Source organism: Eimeria tenella, genomic scaffold (genome assembly GCF_000499545.2).
Source record: "Eimeria tenella Houghton genomic scaffold, Eth_scaff111, whole genome shotgun sequence".
Classification (NCBI taxonomy): Eukaryota; Apicomplexa; class Conoidasida; order Eucoccidiorida; family Eimeriidae; genus Eimeria; species Eimeria tenella.
Genome location: NW_013541476.1, coordinates 63,757 through 81,977, shown reverse-complemented (window position 1 = coordinate 81,977; position 18,221 = coordinate 63,757). Strand labels below are relative to the sequence as shown.

At 50.4% G+C, this 18,221-nt stretch overlaps 4 protein-coding genes across 4 annotated transcripts in view; 2 read left to right on the top strand and 2 right to left on the bottom strand.

The window, feature by feature from the left end:
• Positions 1-454: 454 nt before the first annotated feature.
• Positions 455-4,626, top strand: ETH_00021665 (uncharacterized protein; the record flags this gene model as incomplete). The annotated part of the gene is made up of 8 exons (XM_013372921.1): positions 455-1,015; positions 1,294-1,460; positions 1,569-2,231; positions 2,413-2,521; positions 2,802-2,921; positions 3,165-3,233; positions 3,759-3,845; positions 4,348-4,626. The coding sequence occupies 8 exons, from the start codon at positions 455-457 to the stop codon at positions 4,624-4,626; spliced, it is 2,055 nt and encodes a 684-aa protein (XP_013228375.1).
• A 167-nt stretch (positions 4,627-4,793) lies between these two features.
• On the bottom strand, positions 4,794-6,018 carry ETH_00021660 (uncharacterized protein; the record flags this gene model as incomplete). Its single annotated transcript, XM_013372920.1, has 3 exons — positions 4,794-4,868; positions 5,146-5,250; positions 5,896-6,018. The coding sequence occupies 3 exons, from the start codon at positions 6,016-6,018 to the stop codon at positions 4,794-4,796; spliced, it is 303 nt and encodes a 100-aa protein (XP_013228374.1).
• Positions 6,019-8,490: 2,472 nt separating this feature from the next.
• On the top strand, positions 8,491-11,289 carry ETH_00021655 (Micronemal protein MIC4, related; the record flags this gene model as incomplete). The annotated part of the gene is made up of 1 exon (XM_013372919.1): positions 8,491-11,289. The coding sequence occupies one exon, from the start codon at positions 8,491-8,493 to the stop codon at positions 11,287-11,289; it is 2,799 nt and encodes a 932-aa protein (XP_013228373.1).
• A 2,217-nt stretch (positions 11,290-13,506) lies between these two features.
• Positions 13,507-18,221, bottom strand: part of ETH_00021650 (uncharacterized protein) — a gene marked incomplete at both ends in the record, with an annotated part of 6,256 nt that continues 1,541 nt past the window's right edge. The window contains 7 exons of the mRNA XM_013372918.1: positions 13,507-13,590; positions 13,730-13,791; positions 14,128-14,180; positions 14,652-14,703; positions 15,022-15,134; positions 15,717-17,721; positions 17,833-18,138. Coding sequence (XP_013228372.1) covers positions 13,507-13,590; positions 13,730-13,791; positions 14,128-14,180; positions 14,652-14,703; positions 15,022-15,134; positions 15,717-17,721; positions 17,833-18,138 — 2,675 coding nt within the window. The remainder of the gene's footprint in view (positions 13,591-13,729; positions 13,792-14,127; positions 14,181-14,651; positions 14,704-15,021; positions 15,135-15,716; positions 17,722-17,832; positions 18,139-18,221) is intronic.

The following is an 18,221-nucleotide window of genomic DNA, read 5'->3' as shown; positions in this document are numbered from 1 at the left end:
TTGATGATCGTGAGTGAGTCAGGTGGTTTCAAGCGCAAACACAGAGCAAACACTGAGCGCTTTGCGATGGCCCCCACAAGAATACAGTGTGGATCTCGGCCCATGATTTTATAACATTTCAGCATTTATTAATTAATCTTTTGCAAGCATATCCCTTGCAGGAGTTCTAGGCACAGTAGAATTTCCAGAGAATCCCACCGCGCCGAAGACCAGACCCTCAAGGGTGTACGGGACTTCTGGTGCCACTGTTATGTTCTTCCAGTGATCTCCTCAGCGCCGTTATTCTTTTTTGTTCATTAATAATTAGGTGTGATTAAGATGAAGGCCAAACGAGAACGGCCCCAATAAACTTCAGTCCGGCGTGGGGGTCAAGCATCGCCGCTGCATGTTCGTCCTCATAGCTCCATAGACGTCCCTGATATCGCTTTTCCGGGGAGCCCAGCAGCCAGTTCAAATGCTCAGAACTCAGCAGCCCGCTGCTGCTCTCCGGCCAACACGGGCCTACAAAGCACCCTCCGCTGTAGAGAGACTAGCGGGTCCAGGCTGCTATGTTTACAGCGGAGGGTGCTTGCCAAAAAACGACGATCTCTTTTACTTCGCGACAAGATACGTTCATTCCTTTTCGAATCTGCACAGGGCTAGTCACACAACTAGCTGCCAAGGGAGCAGGTGCTGGCTGCACGCAGCAGCCCAAGCAACAGCGGCTGTATGTCCTGGCACTGGGGTAGTTTCTGTCGCGTCGCTGCTGCCTCAAGATGCGGCGCGGGCTGAGCAGCAGGCGCTGCTGTCTTTGCTGCATGAAATTGAGAAGTCAAACAGCAACACCGTGAAGGTGTCACTGAGAGTCTTTCATTTGCAGCAGCTTGCTGCCATACGTGGCGCCTCCTACTTGCGACTGCAGCAGCACCCCGCCGTGGTACAGCTCATTGAGGAGCTGACAGCCGCAGCAGCAGCAAAGCCTGGAGAGCTAGCAGAGTCAACAGGAGAGTTATCGCCACCGCAACTGCACGCGCTGGTTCGCTGCTGCTGCAAACTCCGGCTTCCCGGGACCCACCGTTTGTGGAAATGTTCTCTTAAGCAGATGCTGAGGTATACGAAGGCAAGTTTGTGCCGTGGATTCTTCACTTGAAATCTCCTAAGTTCCGAAGCCTGCCAAATTTACTGCCCTATCAGTGAACTGGCGGCGAAATGTTTGAGCTTTCAGCGGTTTGGCGTTGCTGGCATGTGCCTCGTGCTTCACTTTTTGCTGCCTCCAGTTTCTGCTGCTGTGGCCACTTCCTGTTGCTGTTGCAGAAGGGCAGTATGTCTGTGGCGGAGGCTTGCAGCAGCTTGAGATGCTTTGCCGCTGCATCTGCTGATGTTGACCGCATGCATTTAGCAGCATTAATGCAACACGTGCTGCGCGATGCTGGACAAGTTAACGAATACGATGCGGCTTGCGTCTTATATTCCATTCGCAAGTAAGCGATGCCCTAGGATTAGCAGACACTGATAGCTCTATTATGTGTACGAGGCACAGTGAAGTCTAAGGGCAGGCCTCAGGGTTTAGGGCTTGTGCATTGCAAAAGGTATCATTTTAATCCTCGAGCTGAGTTGGAGCAGCAGCTTGAAGTTGTTGAAGGGCGCGCGGCAGAAGATGGGGTGGCCAGCAGCCCAGTTGTCCGACCGGCAGCCGAAAGTCTTCGCCAAAAGCAAAAGAACAAGCCCCGCCGAGTTGACAGCAGCAAAAGTGACACCAGGACCATCAGCAGCAGCTTAAGTAAGCTCAGCCTGAAGATGGCTCGTGTCTGTGCCTGGGCTCTGGAGCGGCGGGCTACAACGGCCACTCCAAAGTCCCTCGTCTGCTGCTTGTACGAATACGGGTTGCTGCAGCTGCTGCCCTGGAGGCTATTGCTGCTGCTGCTGAAGCGGCTGCGGCAAAAGCAGCAGCTGCAGCAGCTCGAAGGCCAGGGGCTTGCTCTCTTAGCTTTGTCCCTCTCGCTGCTGAAGCAGCGAGACACAAAAATCATGAGGAGAATTGGGTGGGTGGTTCAGCAGCGGGAACAGGAGCAGCAGCAGCCTCAACAGCAGCGGGCGCTCCTGCAGGAGAATGTGCCCGCACTTTTGAAGAGGAGGGAAGGAGTGCGCAAGGAATATTCGCCTCAAAGTTTGTGTTTGCTGCTCCATGCGACAGCGAAGCTCAGCCTCAGGGAAACAGGCATCATTTGCGGAGTCTGCGACCGTATTGAGAGGTGATCAACACCAGCTTGCCAGAGGCGTTTGTTTTACTTTGTTTGGGAGTATCACCTGCCCAAATTCAGCTGGCCAGCTAGCACTACTGGCGTTGCCCTCCCTGAGTACCATCGTACCACACGATGAGGTGATGTGATGAGGTGCAGACGGGCATAGGAAGCTCAGGTGCGTGCGCTGCAGGGCAGGCAGCACCATGACAAACCAGCAACTCGTGATCTGCGCTGAGGCGCTGGGTCTTCTGGGGGTTAGGCATGAGGCAGCATGGCAAACAATCAACAGCCTCTTGGCGGTAAGTGGATTGCTGTTTTCTTTAGTGCTGACCTTGATCGGTTGCTGTTTGTTTCATTATCGATATCGGTTGCGCTTTTAGAATCTCTGGGGCCGCTGCTGCTGCTAATTTTGCCATTCAAAGGATGATCATGGGGAACTTTTCCAGGGTGGCTACTTTTGACCCGGCAAGCTTCAGCATCCATCTTCTTCGAGTGTTGGTGAACCGCTCCAAACACTGGGATGCACTGTTCCCCAACCGATGCATCTTGCTGCTCCGGATGGTGCCTGTGGCTATGCAGGAGAGGCACCGGAGCCTCTCTCCATGTGAAATTTCTCTGGGGTCACTGGGGGCGTCAAAAGCAGCAGCCGCCGACCCCGAGACCTTGACAGCCCTCCTCAGCCAAGCCTTATCCCTTCAGGTGATTTGGAGTCACGCTTAGTGGCTAGATATATGCTAGGTCTTGTAGTTGCCAATCGCAACGTGGTTGATGTGCTTTTAAAAACGACAAAAGTAGGGGGAGAATTGTGCAATGGAGAAAGGGGGCCCTTCCTTTGGTTTTTGGCTAGTGGCATGCAAGTTCGGAGTCCCCAGCTCTAGGTGTAATAGTGGGTGTTTTGAGCTGAGAATCGCCAGTTAAGGGTGTGGGGAGCCGCATGTGCAGCGCGGCTTCACTGGCCAACAGCTCGTCAATCTGCTGGACAGTATTGCCCTCTCTGGACAAGCCAAACAGGTACCGAGGTTGCGCCACTCATTTGATTTAGCGAGCTGCCTCACCGGCTAGCTAGCGAGTTACTTAGCTAGCTGAGCGTCTGTGCTACGGCGTTCGCGCTCAGCTCGCTACCTACCATCCATACCATGGCGTGGCTCAAGTTGCTATGTGGTTTGCAGCATGTAATTGCCTCTTTAAAGTTGCTTGAGGCGTACATACAATTAGGGGAGCAAAGCAGCGTTTGCAGGGCCACGCAACTGCGTCGCATTGCTTTCACATTTTTAATGGAGGTCAGGCGGCAATTCCAAGAAAACGTGGGAGCGTGATTCTTAGTTCTGGCCAAGCCAGAGCCAGTCAGTGCAAGAGCCTTAGTTTCTCATGTTTGTGAGCAGCGTATAGACCGCTTTTTAGTTTGAACACGGATTTGCTTGCCCCATTTTGGCTAGAGGGATTGGGACAAACTATCACGGGTTTGGGGGTCCAGGACGGCTGAAGAACTTCAGTGCCGCAGCAATATTGAAGGGTTATCTTGCTGCTGTGTTGCAGTTTTCAGAAGCTCTCTCTGCTGCTCCACAGTCGGTGCAGTTGTTTATTGAGGCGCATCAACAGCCGTTTCAAGCAGTAGAGCCTCAGGTGATGTTTAGTGCCGAACTGTGAACACTGTCATAGGAGCTCACCTAGCAGTTGGCGCTGCCACGTTTGTCCTAGACCTGCAGGCATTGGCCATAAGCATTTTAGGGTTTACAGCGTGGATTTCAGTCAGCTTTTGACTCTACAGGCATACCACAAAGCTCTGGCTCGAGCAGTCCACCGTTTAATCGGGTTTGAGGAAGAAGGGCCACGCAAAGTGGGACCATACATGGTGGACACACTCCTGAAAGCTGAGTAAGTGGATTACAAGATGCCTGATGCAAGAGCACTTTGGCTGATTATGACTATCTAGGATCTAGGCTGTGGCTTCGTGCATCAAAAAAATTGCAATTCTGGACCTAGCCTTGGGCAATGCTGCATTTGTTCTCCAAGTTCTACCTCAAGGCTCAGCACTACTTCTCAGATTAAGTGTGATGCAGAGCAAAATGTTACGAGAACCCTTGCGCGTAGGAATATACACGAACACTTGTTGCTGCTGCATCAGCAAAAGGACCTCGCTGGCAACACACGTAGGAGCAGCTGTGACAACAGCAAGCGGAGTGCCATATGCCTGGACTTGCTATCTGAGGGGTGCTATTGCCCTCTCTCCGGGAACCTATTGGGGGCCGCTCTCCTGAAGGCGAGGCAGCTGCAGCAGATGGGCTTCCTGTACTGCAGCGTCAGGCGACAACAGTGGCTGGACGCTGATGCCGCGAAGCAGCAGCGATTAGTGCTGCATGCACTTCAACAAGCAGTGAGCGCCGGGAAAGTTGCATCCGCTTAGCGCAGCATCCTGCTGCTGCAGCTGTTGCTGCCGTGGGTTTCCTGTTGGCCTCTTATTCTCAGCTGCAGGAACACCAGTTTCGTGCCGAAAGTAGGAGCCCTGTTAATTATGGGCACGCTTCATGGAAAGTGGTTTGTTTTTGGACTCCAGAATTCGGGCTGTAGGCTTCAAGGCTCGGTGGTGGCGAGTTCGCTGTAGTCATTCGGCTTCTTGAGGTGCAGCGTCCCCGAGTTGTCGAAAACCTAAGAGCATTAAGTGAGAGACGTGGAAGAGGAGCCAAGACAGGTGGAAAGCAATTGACACCAGATCAGCAGGCATAACAAAAAGGAAGATGATGTAACAGTACATGTGGGCCCATTATACAGTGTAGCTGTATGCTTATCGAAGCAGACGAAACATGAACAAAGAATCAGCTAGAATGTGTGCATGCAGAGGGTCCCGATAGTATTTAGTGGTAAATTGAGTAGCGTCAGTGACATTTTGACCCGCAACACAAGAACACACCTGAACATGCCTCACCTTAATTGGGTTTCCTATGGACCTGACTGGATCGTATTCGACATCCACGCGACTGAAGAGGTCATAAGATTTGGGGTAGTATCTCTTAATTTTTATACCGTTTTTCTGCCCAAACAAAACAAAACGACGCAAAGCTAACGGCAGAGAGCCTTACCTTATGGCGTTGTTTATCAAAACATTCCTCTTAGGGTTTCCGCCGAAATTCAAAATTTTCGCGGTCGCAGCATTCACGATCACCCATTGGCCGTAAGGATTCGTGGAGATGGGCAGGGTCACCACGCTGCCCTCTTCATTTATGGGTATGATGTCTGACAGGTGCTGTGATAATTCTCCCGCATTTCTTTTAGTCGGTCCATGTTACAATATGTTCATGTGTGTACTGTAAAGCTAGTGTGGTTGTGCGCATGTAGCAAGGATTTGTGTGGACGGCTACATTTGGTACCATAGACACAAGCATGACTACAGCGACACAGCGAGCAAAGTGAGCTTCTACATGACAGAACAGGTGGAAGAGAGCAAAGAGGAGCGCCGGCGAAAGCCGCAGTGCAACTGACCTGGTGTTCCTTCCGAGTACAATATCTGCCGCGCCTGAATCTCAGAGGTACAGGAATGCATTTACTCGCGAAGCAGAAATATACATGAAATATTCATGTCAACAGCACTGCAGCTTTTAGGAGGACACTAAGGCGCCCGCAGCCCTTTAGGGCCTGCAAAACACCACTGTGGCTTGTGTTTCGTCTCACAACTTACCCGCGGAGGCATTTTGTCGTAGGTGTTTACGTCGGGCGTTTCGCTTGTAAAGCCGACGTCAAACGCGTCATTCATGATTGCAAGAGAAAGAACGGAGAACAAAAAGCACATCAAGGTGAACATCGTGAGCTGCGGTGGTTAGTTGGCTGCTTCTGAAGTTGTGGACCTGTAGAGCCTAGTTGTTGAAAGGACAATCGGCAGTGGAAAGGGCATCAAGAAGCAACTTAAGAGTACTTGGCAGGTGGCCGGTAACCAAAAGGATAACTTTGCTTGAGATCGGTGCATGGAGAAAATGTATCACACACAAAAGTTTTGCTCTGCACGCAACTTCTGGTGTCTAGGCAGCTCACAGTACCAAACATTGAACAAGTCGACTTAACGACTGTCCCGGCCAATTCAGCTTTTCGTTGAGGCCTGGACATAAAATTAGGCTCTTATCACAAGGAAGGGCTCCTTGCTCTGTGTATGCGTACGAAGTAAATTTTACTTCATTCCCGCTTTTTATCTCAGTTGGTTGTATCGGGCGCACTTGGATGCTCGTACATCACTCTGAAATGGAAAACGTGGTAGAAGCAACCCTGTGACCACTCATAGCTGACAGCCTTGGCGACGTGTCGTTAGTGGAGATGCTGCTGATACTTAGGTAGAGAAGGTGCGGACGCTGGTGTGATCTCTGCGCTGCTGTGGACAAAGCATCGCCTGGGACGGAATCATTTAATGTTTGCCCCACAGGTTTGCGTATTTTAGGCATTCCTATGGCAAGACAAGCAACACCAACTTGAAATGTGTCCAATGCAACGAGTTAACAGGAATTCAGGGATAGACGGGTAGGCAAAGTTGGGGAAGATGTTGGTGTACATTGATTAATTCGACGTCTCTTTTGCCTCTACCACAGTATGGAAAAGACGGGAAAAAGTCCAGCGGTCTAGTTCTGTACCACGATGAGGTACAGGAGCAGCCAACTCAGAAACACAGGCTGTACTGCAACCCAGCGAGCACTTTCCACGCGCCTAACATACATTTACTGTACTGACGACCCATTGCTTGTTGAGACTAAGCTGAGAATGCACCAGGTGATGAAACATCAATTGAATTGTTTCTCCAGATGTGACTGTAACGTTAGTATCCACGCGGCCCTTTCCAGTTCCAGACCTACCTTTTATACTGGAGTGCAAAGAGTTCAAGTTCGATTGACACAATTATAACAATATGCAGGCAAACGTGACCTTCGCAGTTCAGGTGAGGTTCCGCAGGTCTCTCAGGAATGTAAAAGGAACAGCACTATTCCTTTTCCGTGAAGGAGAATGAGGACCAGATGCTTTCAGCAAATTGTTCGAGCAATACGAACAGCTTGGGCAAAACATCTGCCCCAGTCTCTCCATCACCTGGAAGCGAAGAAATGTCCTGTATTTGATTGACTATATACACGCCTCCCAGAATCAATATTAGAAAGCAGGCAAGACTGGTACGAGAGGAATTACTTTCCAAAAGTTTCTAGAGGCTAGGAAGTATCCCGGGGCTAAAATCTGTGTGCATGCCAAGACGTAGGTACACAGACACAAGATACTTCTTACTCCCTCTGCTATGACAGTAGAATGTTGTAACAACCTGACTCTTGGGGAGCCACACACCATCGGAATAACCGGTGGTTCGGAGAACAAAGGTGCTCCCGTAGAAGTCCTCAACAAGCCAACCATTTCCCCTTTAAAAAAGCACGTAATTCGCTGCAGAGTAAGCTAAAGAAGGAAGCTTCTCCGAACTACTCTGCATCCAGATTCAAAGTATTAACGCTGGCCTGTGGCGCGTCTAGGGCTACTAGTGCCCTGATTCCTCGATCTACAAGCAAATCTATGATATAAATTGCATAGAAAGCAGAAATAATAGCTCAAAGCGCTTGCTTCCCTGACGCTGACAACTCGGCAGTAGACTGTTCCGCATAGCGCCTTCCAGCTGAGCAATCGACACTGAAAATGCTCGAAAAAAGAGCACTCCTAGTCTCTTATTGTAGCGTTTTTCTGAGTTTTAAATAAGTTGTTTAGTCTCTGTACTCATGTGCTCTTATTTTTGTGACTCCTCTCAACTTTTCGTAATCGGTCGCTGCCTGCTTCACTGGTGCGAGCAGCAGCTAGCTGGCACGCGGCACCGCAGTGTCCTCATCTCTGTTCACGGCGACCAGCTGTTGCATCTGGAGAATTGTTGCTTCGAATCACACAGTTCATTTCACTACTTCCAAGTCCTTTTTTCCTTTGAGCGGCTCAGCCTTTCAGATCGCTTTGGGTATTCGTGTGGCGAGCCGAATACTGTCACAAAGTTGGTGTGCTTGTTCGCCGATTATGCACATCACTTTCTCCCTTGGCGTGGCTTTCTGAGTAAGCAGTTTTTATCTCTTGGGGTTTTATTTATTGCAAGACGACTGGAAGCTGCCTTCAGGACTTACCGTTCCCGGTAGCCACGTGCGAACGGTTTTTCATTTTTTCCATTGACTCACTTCCCAGTTTCACCCAATAGTTACCAGAGCAAGCGTCGAACGCGTGTTGACCAGGAAACTGTAGAAATTCACAGTTATTTCTTTCCGTGTCAATATATCTCTAAGCAATGGGGCGTATCCGGCGAGCAGCGGCGGTAGCAGGCTTGGGTATCACACTGTTGCCTCGGGATGGAACAGAGGCCTGGCTAGCACCAAACAGACGCCATGCTGAAGTCAGTGGAACCTTTGAGGCACCACCATCCATGGTGGAGACACAGTGGGGCTCGCCTTACACTTACATCCCCCAGGTGACTGTTAATGAGAAGGCGGCGGACTTCTTCTTCGCATCCGTTCTCGAGTCCGTAGCGGAGTTGCCAGCTGAGGGCCAAGGAGGCGTGGAGGCTGGGGAAGGCGCAGAGGCCGGGCAGGGCGGAGAAGCAGCGGGTCCCCAGCCCAAGGCCTGCGAGGCGCTGAACGCGGATGCCGACAGGAGCCACGTGTTCCAGACCATTCAGGGTATTGAGACAGAAGAGGCGTGCCAGAACTTCTGCGGGCAGACGAAGGGATGCGTAGCTGCAATTTTGGAGGGCGCAACCTGCAGCCTCATGAGGGCTTTGCGTGGGGTCAAAGAGGGTAGTGGCATTTTGGTGGTTCAAACCTGCGACAACTCTTGCTTCTCCCAAGGCAGGAAACTGAGCAGCGAAGGCAAGTCGCTCGGTACCGCCAATAATGCGAATATTTGCCAGGCCATGTGCCAGGGAGAGGATGGCTGCATTGGATTTTCTTGGAACCGAAGCAGCAAGGAGTGCACGTCACACCCGAGTGAAGTTGGATCCGCTGAGGATAAGGCCTCTGTGAGCGGGCCTAGAGACGGGTGCTCACTTAATGTCAGGCCTGTAGACCAGGCTGGCAAGTGCACATTACAAGTGGACCTCACAGGTGATGCCGGAAACCACATCGAAGCACCAAATGTGTCCACAATTGAGCAGTGCAGACGCGAGTGTCTGCTGGACAAGGATTGTAAGTGGTTCACCTTCAACGAGGTAACAAAGATCTGTTACCACAAGAAGAAAGTGGGAAACATTGCATATGGCTTAAAAGGTGACCATACTGCTTCCAGGCTGTGCGACGCTAGCTGCCTTCAGAAAGATGTGAAATTTGCCGGCAACGCCTACAAGACCCTCAACGTGAAGTACATGCAGCTCTGCATATACAATTGCTTCATCGACGGTAAGTGCCAGCGGTGGAGTTGGGATTCAAAGTCCACAGCTTGCAACCTGTTCGACGGCACCGGCGTTGCTGACAGCTCGGCTAATCAAGCCGGGGTTTGGAGCGGCCCCAAGGAAGGCTGCGCTGCTGATACACTGTACGGCCGGGAAGCACCGTCTTGCGCGGTACGCGGGTCGCGATACGGCACCATTCCGATTTCTACCCAGACGGTTGATAACGCGACGCTTTGCCAACAGCAATGCCAGAAGTCCTCTATGTGTGAGGCCTTCTCATACGATATTAAGGGGAAGGTGTGCTACTTGCACGTTGCGTATGCCGCGAAGTTGAAACGTGCTAATTACAACTTTATTTCAGGCCCAAGGCAATGTGCGGGTTGTTCAACGAACGGTAGTGAGTACAGTGGAAAGGCACTGCAGGAAATGGGAAGCGAAGTAGAGACAGCAGAGGAGTGCCAGCTGCTGTGCCAGGCGACAAGCGGCTGCGAAGTGTATTCCTTCCTGGGCTCTGCATGCAAACTCCTGGGCAGCGGAGAGAGCAAGAAGAACGTGCTGGCAACAAGTGGCGTGAAGTACTGCACTGGCGTTTGCGACATTTTGGGCTTCCGGGCTCCCCGCAGGGAATTCGGGTACGCATTGTTGCTCAAGGGCAAGAGCCTTGAGGATTGCAGAAAGGCTTGCTCAGCAGACCAGAAGTGCACCAACTTCACGAGCTGGCTAAATAAGGAGTGCTATATCAAGGATGACCAGGACCACCGGATGCAGGAACCAATACCGGAGGCTACATCCGGATGGGTTTCGTGCTCAACGTGCTTCCGTCAGGGCGTTGGATACAAAGCAACCGAGGCGAACTTGCTATGGACACTCCCAAGCGAAAACGCAGAGGAATGCAGACAGAGGTGCGAAGTGATGGAGAGCTGCGGGCGATTCAGCTACGACGCGGCGAGCAAAGCCTGCTCAATGCTCTCTGGTGAGGGCGAGGAAGTACAGGGCGAAAACCTCGTGTCAGGGCCCCCTCGGTGCACCCGTCGCGACACTTGCTACCAGAACGGGGTGTCATTCACAGGTGGCAAAGCGATTTCTGAGGCAAAGGCAGCTTCTTCTCAGGCGTGCCAGGAGCTCTGCGAGAAGGATGCCAAGTGCAGATTCTTCACCTTGGCTTCTGGGAAGTGCAGCCTGTTCGCAGACGACGCAGCCCTTCGGCCTACGAAGTCTGATGGAGCGGTTTCAGGAAACAAAAGGTGCATATTGCTGGAGGACATTTGCGAGGAATCCAACATTCAGTACAGCTCAGGCGACCTCGATTCTCCGCTGACAGCGAAAAACTCGCAAGAGTGCATGGCGCTTTGTTATAAGGACCCGCAGTGCCGCATCTGGACATACCTTGTGCCAGAGAAGCAGTGCCTTTTGAAGTCCATCACTGGATTTTCCAACCGTGCCAAAGCCACAAGCCAGAAGAAGTCAGGAGGGCGCCTGGGCTGCGCCAGATGCACGCGTGCAGCCATAGCGTTCGGAGGAAAGGAACTCCAGACAGTCAGCGGCCTTCCACACGAAACAGTATGTCAGTTTGCATGCGAACTGAACAAAAAATGCAAGTTCTTCACATTTGACCAGGTCAGCAAATCTTGCAAGCTCTTCGCTTCTGACAGTGAAAGATTGCCTGCAGAGAACACGGTTCTTTCCGGCCCAAGGCGTTGCTAAATTGATTTAGCCGGAACACCTCCAACATACAGCGCCATAACATGCCTCACATTAGCACGCCTTAAAACTGGCTTCAGGCATTGCCTGGCGCCTGCTGTGAAAAACACACGCGTGCATTTTTCACACAAACCAATTTTTCCGGCGGACGTAAACTTGCAGCGCTTGACTCGTCGTTGATGGACTGCACATTTCTTGTGAAGTTTTGTACAAACTGGACCTTTCGCAGTGGCTGAACGAAAATGAGTCTTCCTTCGAAAAGAGGTAGTCCTATAGCCAGAGTACGTAAGGAAAGGGAAAGGATAACCGCAGTCGAAAATGGGAGCTAGTGCACGGATGGTGTAACGGCTTTCCCAAAGTGTGCTACTGTAAGACTGGCCGAACGAAAATGAGTCCTCCTTCGAAAAGAGGTAGTCCTATAGCCAGAGTACGTAAGGAAGGGGAAAGGATAACCGCAGTCGAAAATAGGAGCTAGTACATAGATGGTGTAACGGCTTTCCCAAAGTGTGCTACTGTAAGACTTTTTAAAATAGAGAACCCCAGATTATTTAGAGTAGAAAATTCCTCGAATACGAGGAACCTTACGGCCCGGCTGTAAAACCCTGGGCAGCTTATCTGCTTTGAAAATTTAGTTGATTGTAACATTAATTACAAAGTAGTGCTATTACCATGAAAAAGGGTTCAAACATTCTTTTGGTCCAGATAAGCGGTCGTACGTATGGTTGAGAAGTCTTCATGACACCAGGCATGCAATGCAAATATGTGTTTGTCAAATATGCTTTTTTTCAAGGGCATTCACTTTCGAATGGAACTTTGTGCTCCATCCTTAGTCTCTTACCTTCACATGCGTTGTTGGGTGTCTGTCCGTTGGCTTGTTGTGAGGAAGTGTACGGAAATAACAAGTCATTGTATAGTTGAAACATGGGAAAATGTAAACACAAGAGATGTGGTCCTGGTTGCTTTTCCAGGGTCAGGTCTGCGGACGTAGATACGTTCCATTCCGTCAAATTGCCCCTTAAAAAGAGGTAAACACGCCAGTACCTTCAGAAGCAGTTCAATCGTGAACGGGTGATCGGTACATCCGCTTTCCAGAATGCCTGCGCATCAGAAGAAGAAAGTAAGTGCTGCAAAACAGACAGTTTCTGTGTATGTTATAGGAGACCCCTCAGCATTCACTACTGAAGTAACTTGAGCGCACTTTTTGAGAGCCTCAGCTGTAGTGCAGACGCTTCACTGGAATCTCGGGAGTTCATGAATTGACTCGAAGGTTGCAAGTGCCCTGTACAATGTACTATGTAAGTGCATGCTTAACGTTGTATGATTACAAATATTGGGAAGTATTCGAAAACTCTGGAAATGAATCAATATGCAAGCACTCGTCAAGCAAGTGTTTCTACAACGCTATGCTTTGTTCCAAGATGCATAAAAAACAGATGTGGAAACAATTGCGGTCAATGAATAGAACGCTGTAGTCCCAGGCTACACAGAAGTTACTGATTGACAATGGAAGCAGGCAAGCAGGCCTTCATCCTGTTTAAAATGAACATTTCAACTGAACAAGTTTCGCCAGGTAGGTTTCAGAGAAGGCACAAGTCGGGTCTGTAGGCATAATTTTATAACGTGTACTCAACGCTCCCATTTCTGCCACAGCCAACGCTCTATTGCCGAAGTGCTTGTTTATAAGGCCCTGAATCCTGAGAATAGAGGCACCCCTCAACAGTCGCCCGCATGATTGTATTGGCCCTCCTGCTTCCGTGGAATCGAAATGCTTTTGAGGCGAGTTCCACCACGAATGCAGAAATATACAATCACACTGGCTCGGTCATACATGTATGCGCACCATCAACGTCCAGCATCAAAATAAGGCTCTTTGCATGCCTTGTAGTGTCTGCTTGAACAGCGGCACCTGCTATACCACTGACTCAGCAGTAAACGTGGGATAATATTAAACGAGTGACAGACTGAAGGGAGGATAACTTGCCGATATATCTGGGCAAGGGACAGAGAAGTACAGTTTCACAGTTTGTCTACAGCTGTAAACAGTTGCGCCTCCGACGTCGAAGCCTGGATTCACGCGCTGCTCCAATTTTGGCAATCATTCACTAAATGAGCTGCTTACGTGCCTTTGCTTTGAAAATGCAGTTACTGGTATATTTTCGATTATTAAAATAAACAAATTGTTTAGTACTGATTGCGGCGATTGTTGCTCTTGCTAGGCGCTTAATCGATTTTGTCCCTGTCGTGAGGAGCTCCTCGGAAAAAAAACCCTCCCATTAACTCGTTATCATCCAAGACCCCCCGAGACTGATTGCAAACCAAAAGGGGTGCTGGAGGATGTGGCATTCATGGCTCCTGTGTTGCTGCTGATGCAGCTTCTGCTGCTGGCGGCAGAAGTAGCTGCAGCCGCCCATTCCATGACTGCATTATGCGACGCATCGAATACCTCAGATAAGTCTTCCTCAAGCTCCACCAACAGCCAGTCGTCGGAATCCAAATCAACATTTCCTGCAGAGAAGGCAGTATAGAGGTACGTGTTCTGTTCAAGTCTGTTGTCTGCTCTGCTAGTTTGTATTCCTACGATTCACCTCCCCTTCTGCTTACGCATGTCTCCCCTGCTCTGCTATAGCACTGTATCTGCTCCCCACACAGATGGGTGCAATTCCCATCCTTGTTTGGTTTGCATCCCTCACAGCTGTCTGCTTTCAAGTCAGCAATCTGCTGTCTGTCTTAGTCCTCAAGCAACGGAGCAGCTACAACGCGAAGCATACGAAAATCACAGATACACCCCAAACGCAACGACAAAAAAGCACATAAACTTGTAGAATTCCCCCGGAAACATACCTGGCGATCTCTCTTCCGGTGGATAAAGACGCGGCGTGTTGGACGGCCAGACCCTGAATTAGAGGTACACAACGGGATCCAAAAAGTCCACCTTAAGCAAAATTGTTTGCGCTACATACTTACCGGGGTTCATACACACCTTATAATGCCTTCGTCTTGCTCCCATCGCCATACAAAATTACAATTTATCACGTGAGTTACGGTTCATTCTACATACACGCTAAGTTCCATACAATCCTCAAAATACAGTGCCGAGTTTGCATTCCTAAGTGCTACCACACGACGAGCATTGTGTTATATGCTTGCATGGTGCATTACCCCTCCTACACCTAAACAGAAACTCATACTGCGCATAGACAAAGAGCAGAGAAAGTGTACACGATGTAAAAGGACCAAACGCTGAGAGAAATTGCATATCAGCAACAGCTCTTGACTGCTGTAGTTGAATGCCTATGCAATAAAGAAGGCAATATGTGACACTAGCACATTGCACGTACTCCACTCCACAGGCAGAACTAACGCACTTTCCGAAATCTGGAGAGTTTAAAGCCGCCATCATCATCCCCAAGAGGTCGCCTGCATTTCCAAACATCGCCACCTGAAAATCCTAGAGAAATGACCTCTACGGCGTAAGCGCCCTCCAAGCATCTTCGCTAGTTTACAGCTTGTACAACGGACTTCGTAGCAAAATACGGTTCGCAAAAAGGAACGAGAACCCAACCTACTTGAGAGCTTATTGCGTCTACACAGTGATTTATGTACGTCCATTGCCTTATTAGGCACATGCTAATGCTTTCACTTTCTACGGGCCAGTCGCATGATGACTTTACTAGGTTCTGACAAGTACACGGGCGCGTACATCGTATGTATACTACATATAAGTTGACAGCGTACCCGGAGGGTCTGAAGAAATGTCGACTCCTTGAAAGGTGCAAAATGCGAACACATTTGGCTTTAGCCCCTCAGCTACTTCAGTTAAATCCCCCAAAGAAAAAAATACGCATCTCCTGCACCAGATGAGGGAATCACAGCATCCATATGCGTAACTTTCATGCGCAGATTTACGGCACATTTCCGTCGTGTGTGGCTAGTGCACGTATCAAAGTATCTGGCTTGAGTGACGAATACGATGTCTCAACCACATTATGAACGCAATTAGATTAATGAATACGAAATTTCAGTCATAACAGAGAGGCAGCTGCAAAAATAGGTAAGTAACGAAGGGAGTGTAGCTGCGCTCATTCAAATGCATCCTCATCTGCACTTGCTTGAAGTGTTTCAAATGCGTCCCACTGTCTTTGTATCAAATTACTGGAGAAGTAAACAGAGTAGAGCACATGCTTGCCGTAATGTAGGCATTATGCGATACATATAATGCAGGCATCTATGTGTTCGATTACAAGGGGCCTGGAGGGCATGCGGGCACAGGGGCATGCACACATAGAAAGTCAACAGCGGGTATCAAGTTTACACCATGTGCAAATGTGAGAGCAGGCACACTCATACACGTATATACGTTAATTTGTAAGTAGGCGTTTAAGGCCACATTGCAGGCTACTGCTTGCTGCGATTAAAAGATAACAGCATACCTTGCTGCCGCATCAAGCAGCATTGGCGATGCCGGATGGTTGTTGTTGAGTAGTCGCAGCAACTGTTGGATCCCTTGCTGTTCCTGCGTGTCCGCTTCTTGCTCCCTGAGAACTAGTTTCTCTCTGTATTGATGCAATTGCTGAAGGCGGTGCATTCGTAGCAGCTGCTGCTGCTCTCGCCTCGACGCAGTCAACGCTAGAGAGCCAAATTTGCTGCACACACCGCCCGGTGCCTCCTCTTCTGTATTCTCCTCTATGCCAGCAGTACTACGACGAACTGCAACCCCGGGAAGAGCACCCAACGGCCTTTTTCTGCAGCAGTTTACACTGTAGTGCCTTGTCGATTCTCTCTGCCGCGGGTGGACCTTGCGCTGTTGTTTTTCCTGCAGCGGCAAGGAACAAATCTCGCCCTGGCGTTGCTCTGAGAGCACCTGTTGCGGAGCTTGAGCTACACTGCAGCGGGACTGGATGCTGCAGCTGTGTGAACTGCCTGCCATAGCTGATCCTGACACTGGGGCGGAGGCTGCTAGTGTTGTCGCAGACGCAACTGCTGCAGCCATCTGCTCAGCACTCCATGAAAACAAAGGTAGAGAGCTCCGCAAGATATCCTGTTTCAGTCGATGCTCTTGCTGCAGCTGTCGCCTTCTCCTCGCTTGCTGTTGCCGAACTGAGAGCTCGAGCAGTACGCAGTCTGACTCCTCACTCTCATCATTTCGAGAGGCAGCGCTACCAGCTACTTCATAGGTTTTCGTCTGGTGTGGGAGCGTTTGATTTGGTCCAAACATTTGTATGCTGTTGCCCTTGATGCTGTCCTGGCGGCCTTCAACTTCCCGAAGACACGCCTTGCTAGCGTCTGACACGGCAGTATCAGTGAAGGCTGCTGCAGCAGCAGGTGATACAGCAGCAGGTGCTACAGCAGCATAAATCTGAGGAGGAGCCGAAGCACGCGGAGAAACAGCCGAAGCCATGGTGTCAGATATGATGCTGCTCAGGAGGTACTGCCCTTTCTGCAGCAGCCGTGACACGGGGTCATAACGTGAGGTGTTCCCTCCGTTGACGCTGCTGCGGCTGCACCTGATGTTGTTGCTAATGTTGCTGCTGCTGCTGCTACTGCTGCTATTGCTGCTGCTGCTACTGCCGTTTTTGTTCGTGCTGCTGCTGCTGCCGATAACAGCACTGCTGCTGCTACTGCAACTGCTGCTGCTGAGCTTTCCTTTTCTGTAAGCAGCAGCGCCTGTTGCAAGTGTGTACACGCGGTCTAGAAACCCGATTCCACTGGCAGCACTGCAATTTGGCTTAGCAAGCTGCTCCCGCTGTCTTTGCTGATGCTGGCGCTGCAGTACATAGCGTTCGTCTGCCTGCACTCTGCCTCCGAAGTCAGGTTTGCTAGCCTGGAGGCTACTGATATTGCTGCAGCTGCTCATGTCATTCATATAACCAGCCCCAACTCGGCAAGATTCCTTTAGAGAAGAGCCACTGCTACCTCTTCCTCGTGCTTCGTGGCTTTTGAGGATGCCGTTACTGCTGCTGCCGAAGCTGCTGGTGCTAACACTGCTAGGATTATCTCTGCCGATTCGCTCCTGAGCAGCCTGCACCGCGTTTGACGGCACTGGAGTCCGCGCTGCCCGTACCACAACACTTCTCTCAATTTTTACTGGAGGAGCCCAATAGAAGCTGCCACTGCCGGGCTGCTGTACCACGCAGCCTCGTGGGAGTATTTGATTCTGCTGCTGCTGTTCCTGCCGCTGGTCAGCCTCAATCAGCTTGAGGACCGAAGCTCGGCTCTGTTGCTTTCTTCTTACGCTATTTAAGTGGCTGTGCAGCACCTCCCTTAGCCGCTGCTGCTCCAAGCCCGGTAGATACAGCTGCCGTGGTAGTGGCAGATTAAGGAGTGTCGCAAGCTGCTGAAGCAACATCGAGAAACACGTCAGGGCCCAGTGCTGACCATGTAAACTGCCAGAAAGTGCCCCAGGAATCTCGGTTGAGGACACGCCTTTGTGCTTGACTGTGCGCAACCAAACACAAAATGAACTTATCCTGGTGGCTTGGGGCCTACCGCCAAGGGTACGGGACATTTGCGCTGAGTTTTTCAGGAGTTAGTTTGTATACAACTCACTAATGAAGGCCTGTTCGAAGTCTAGCCAGTCTGCATTTTCATTGTTAGCCAAAGGCTCATCAGCATCGGGAGCGGTAGAATCAGCAGTTGGGTCTGGTGCGTTTTCGCATTCTTCTTCCCTCCCTACCTCCCGGTGTGACTCGCAAAGCAGACTGGAAGCATTGAAAAGCTCCAGGAGCTGTGACACTCGCTCGCGCCTCAAGTGCTGAAGCGCGACTTCCATTGCAACTAGCTCTTTGATCGTACTGTCCGCCGACCAGTTTAGTGCTGCACCTGCTACGGCTGCTTCTGCAATTAATTCAATTGCTGCATTCCAAGAGAAAGAACACGCGTAACATGGATATCGCCTCTGCATACAGGAGAAGGAGAGAGTGCTGCCTTATCGGCTT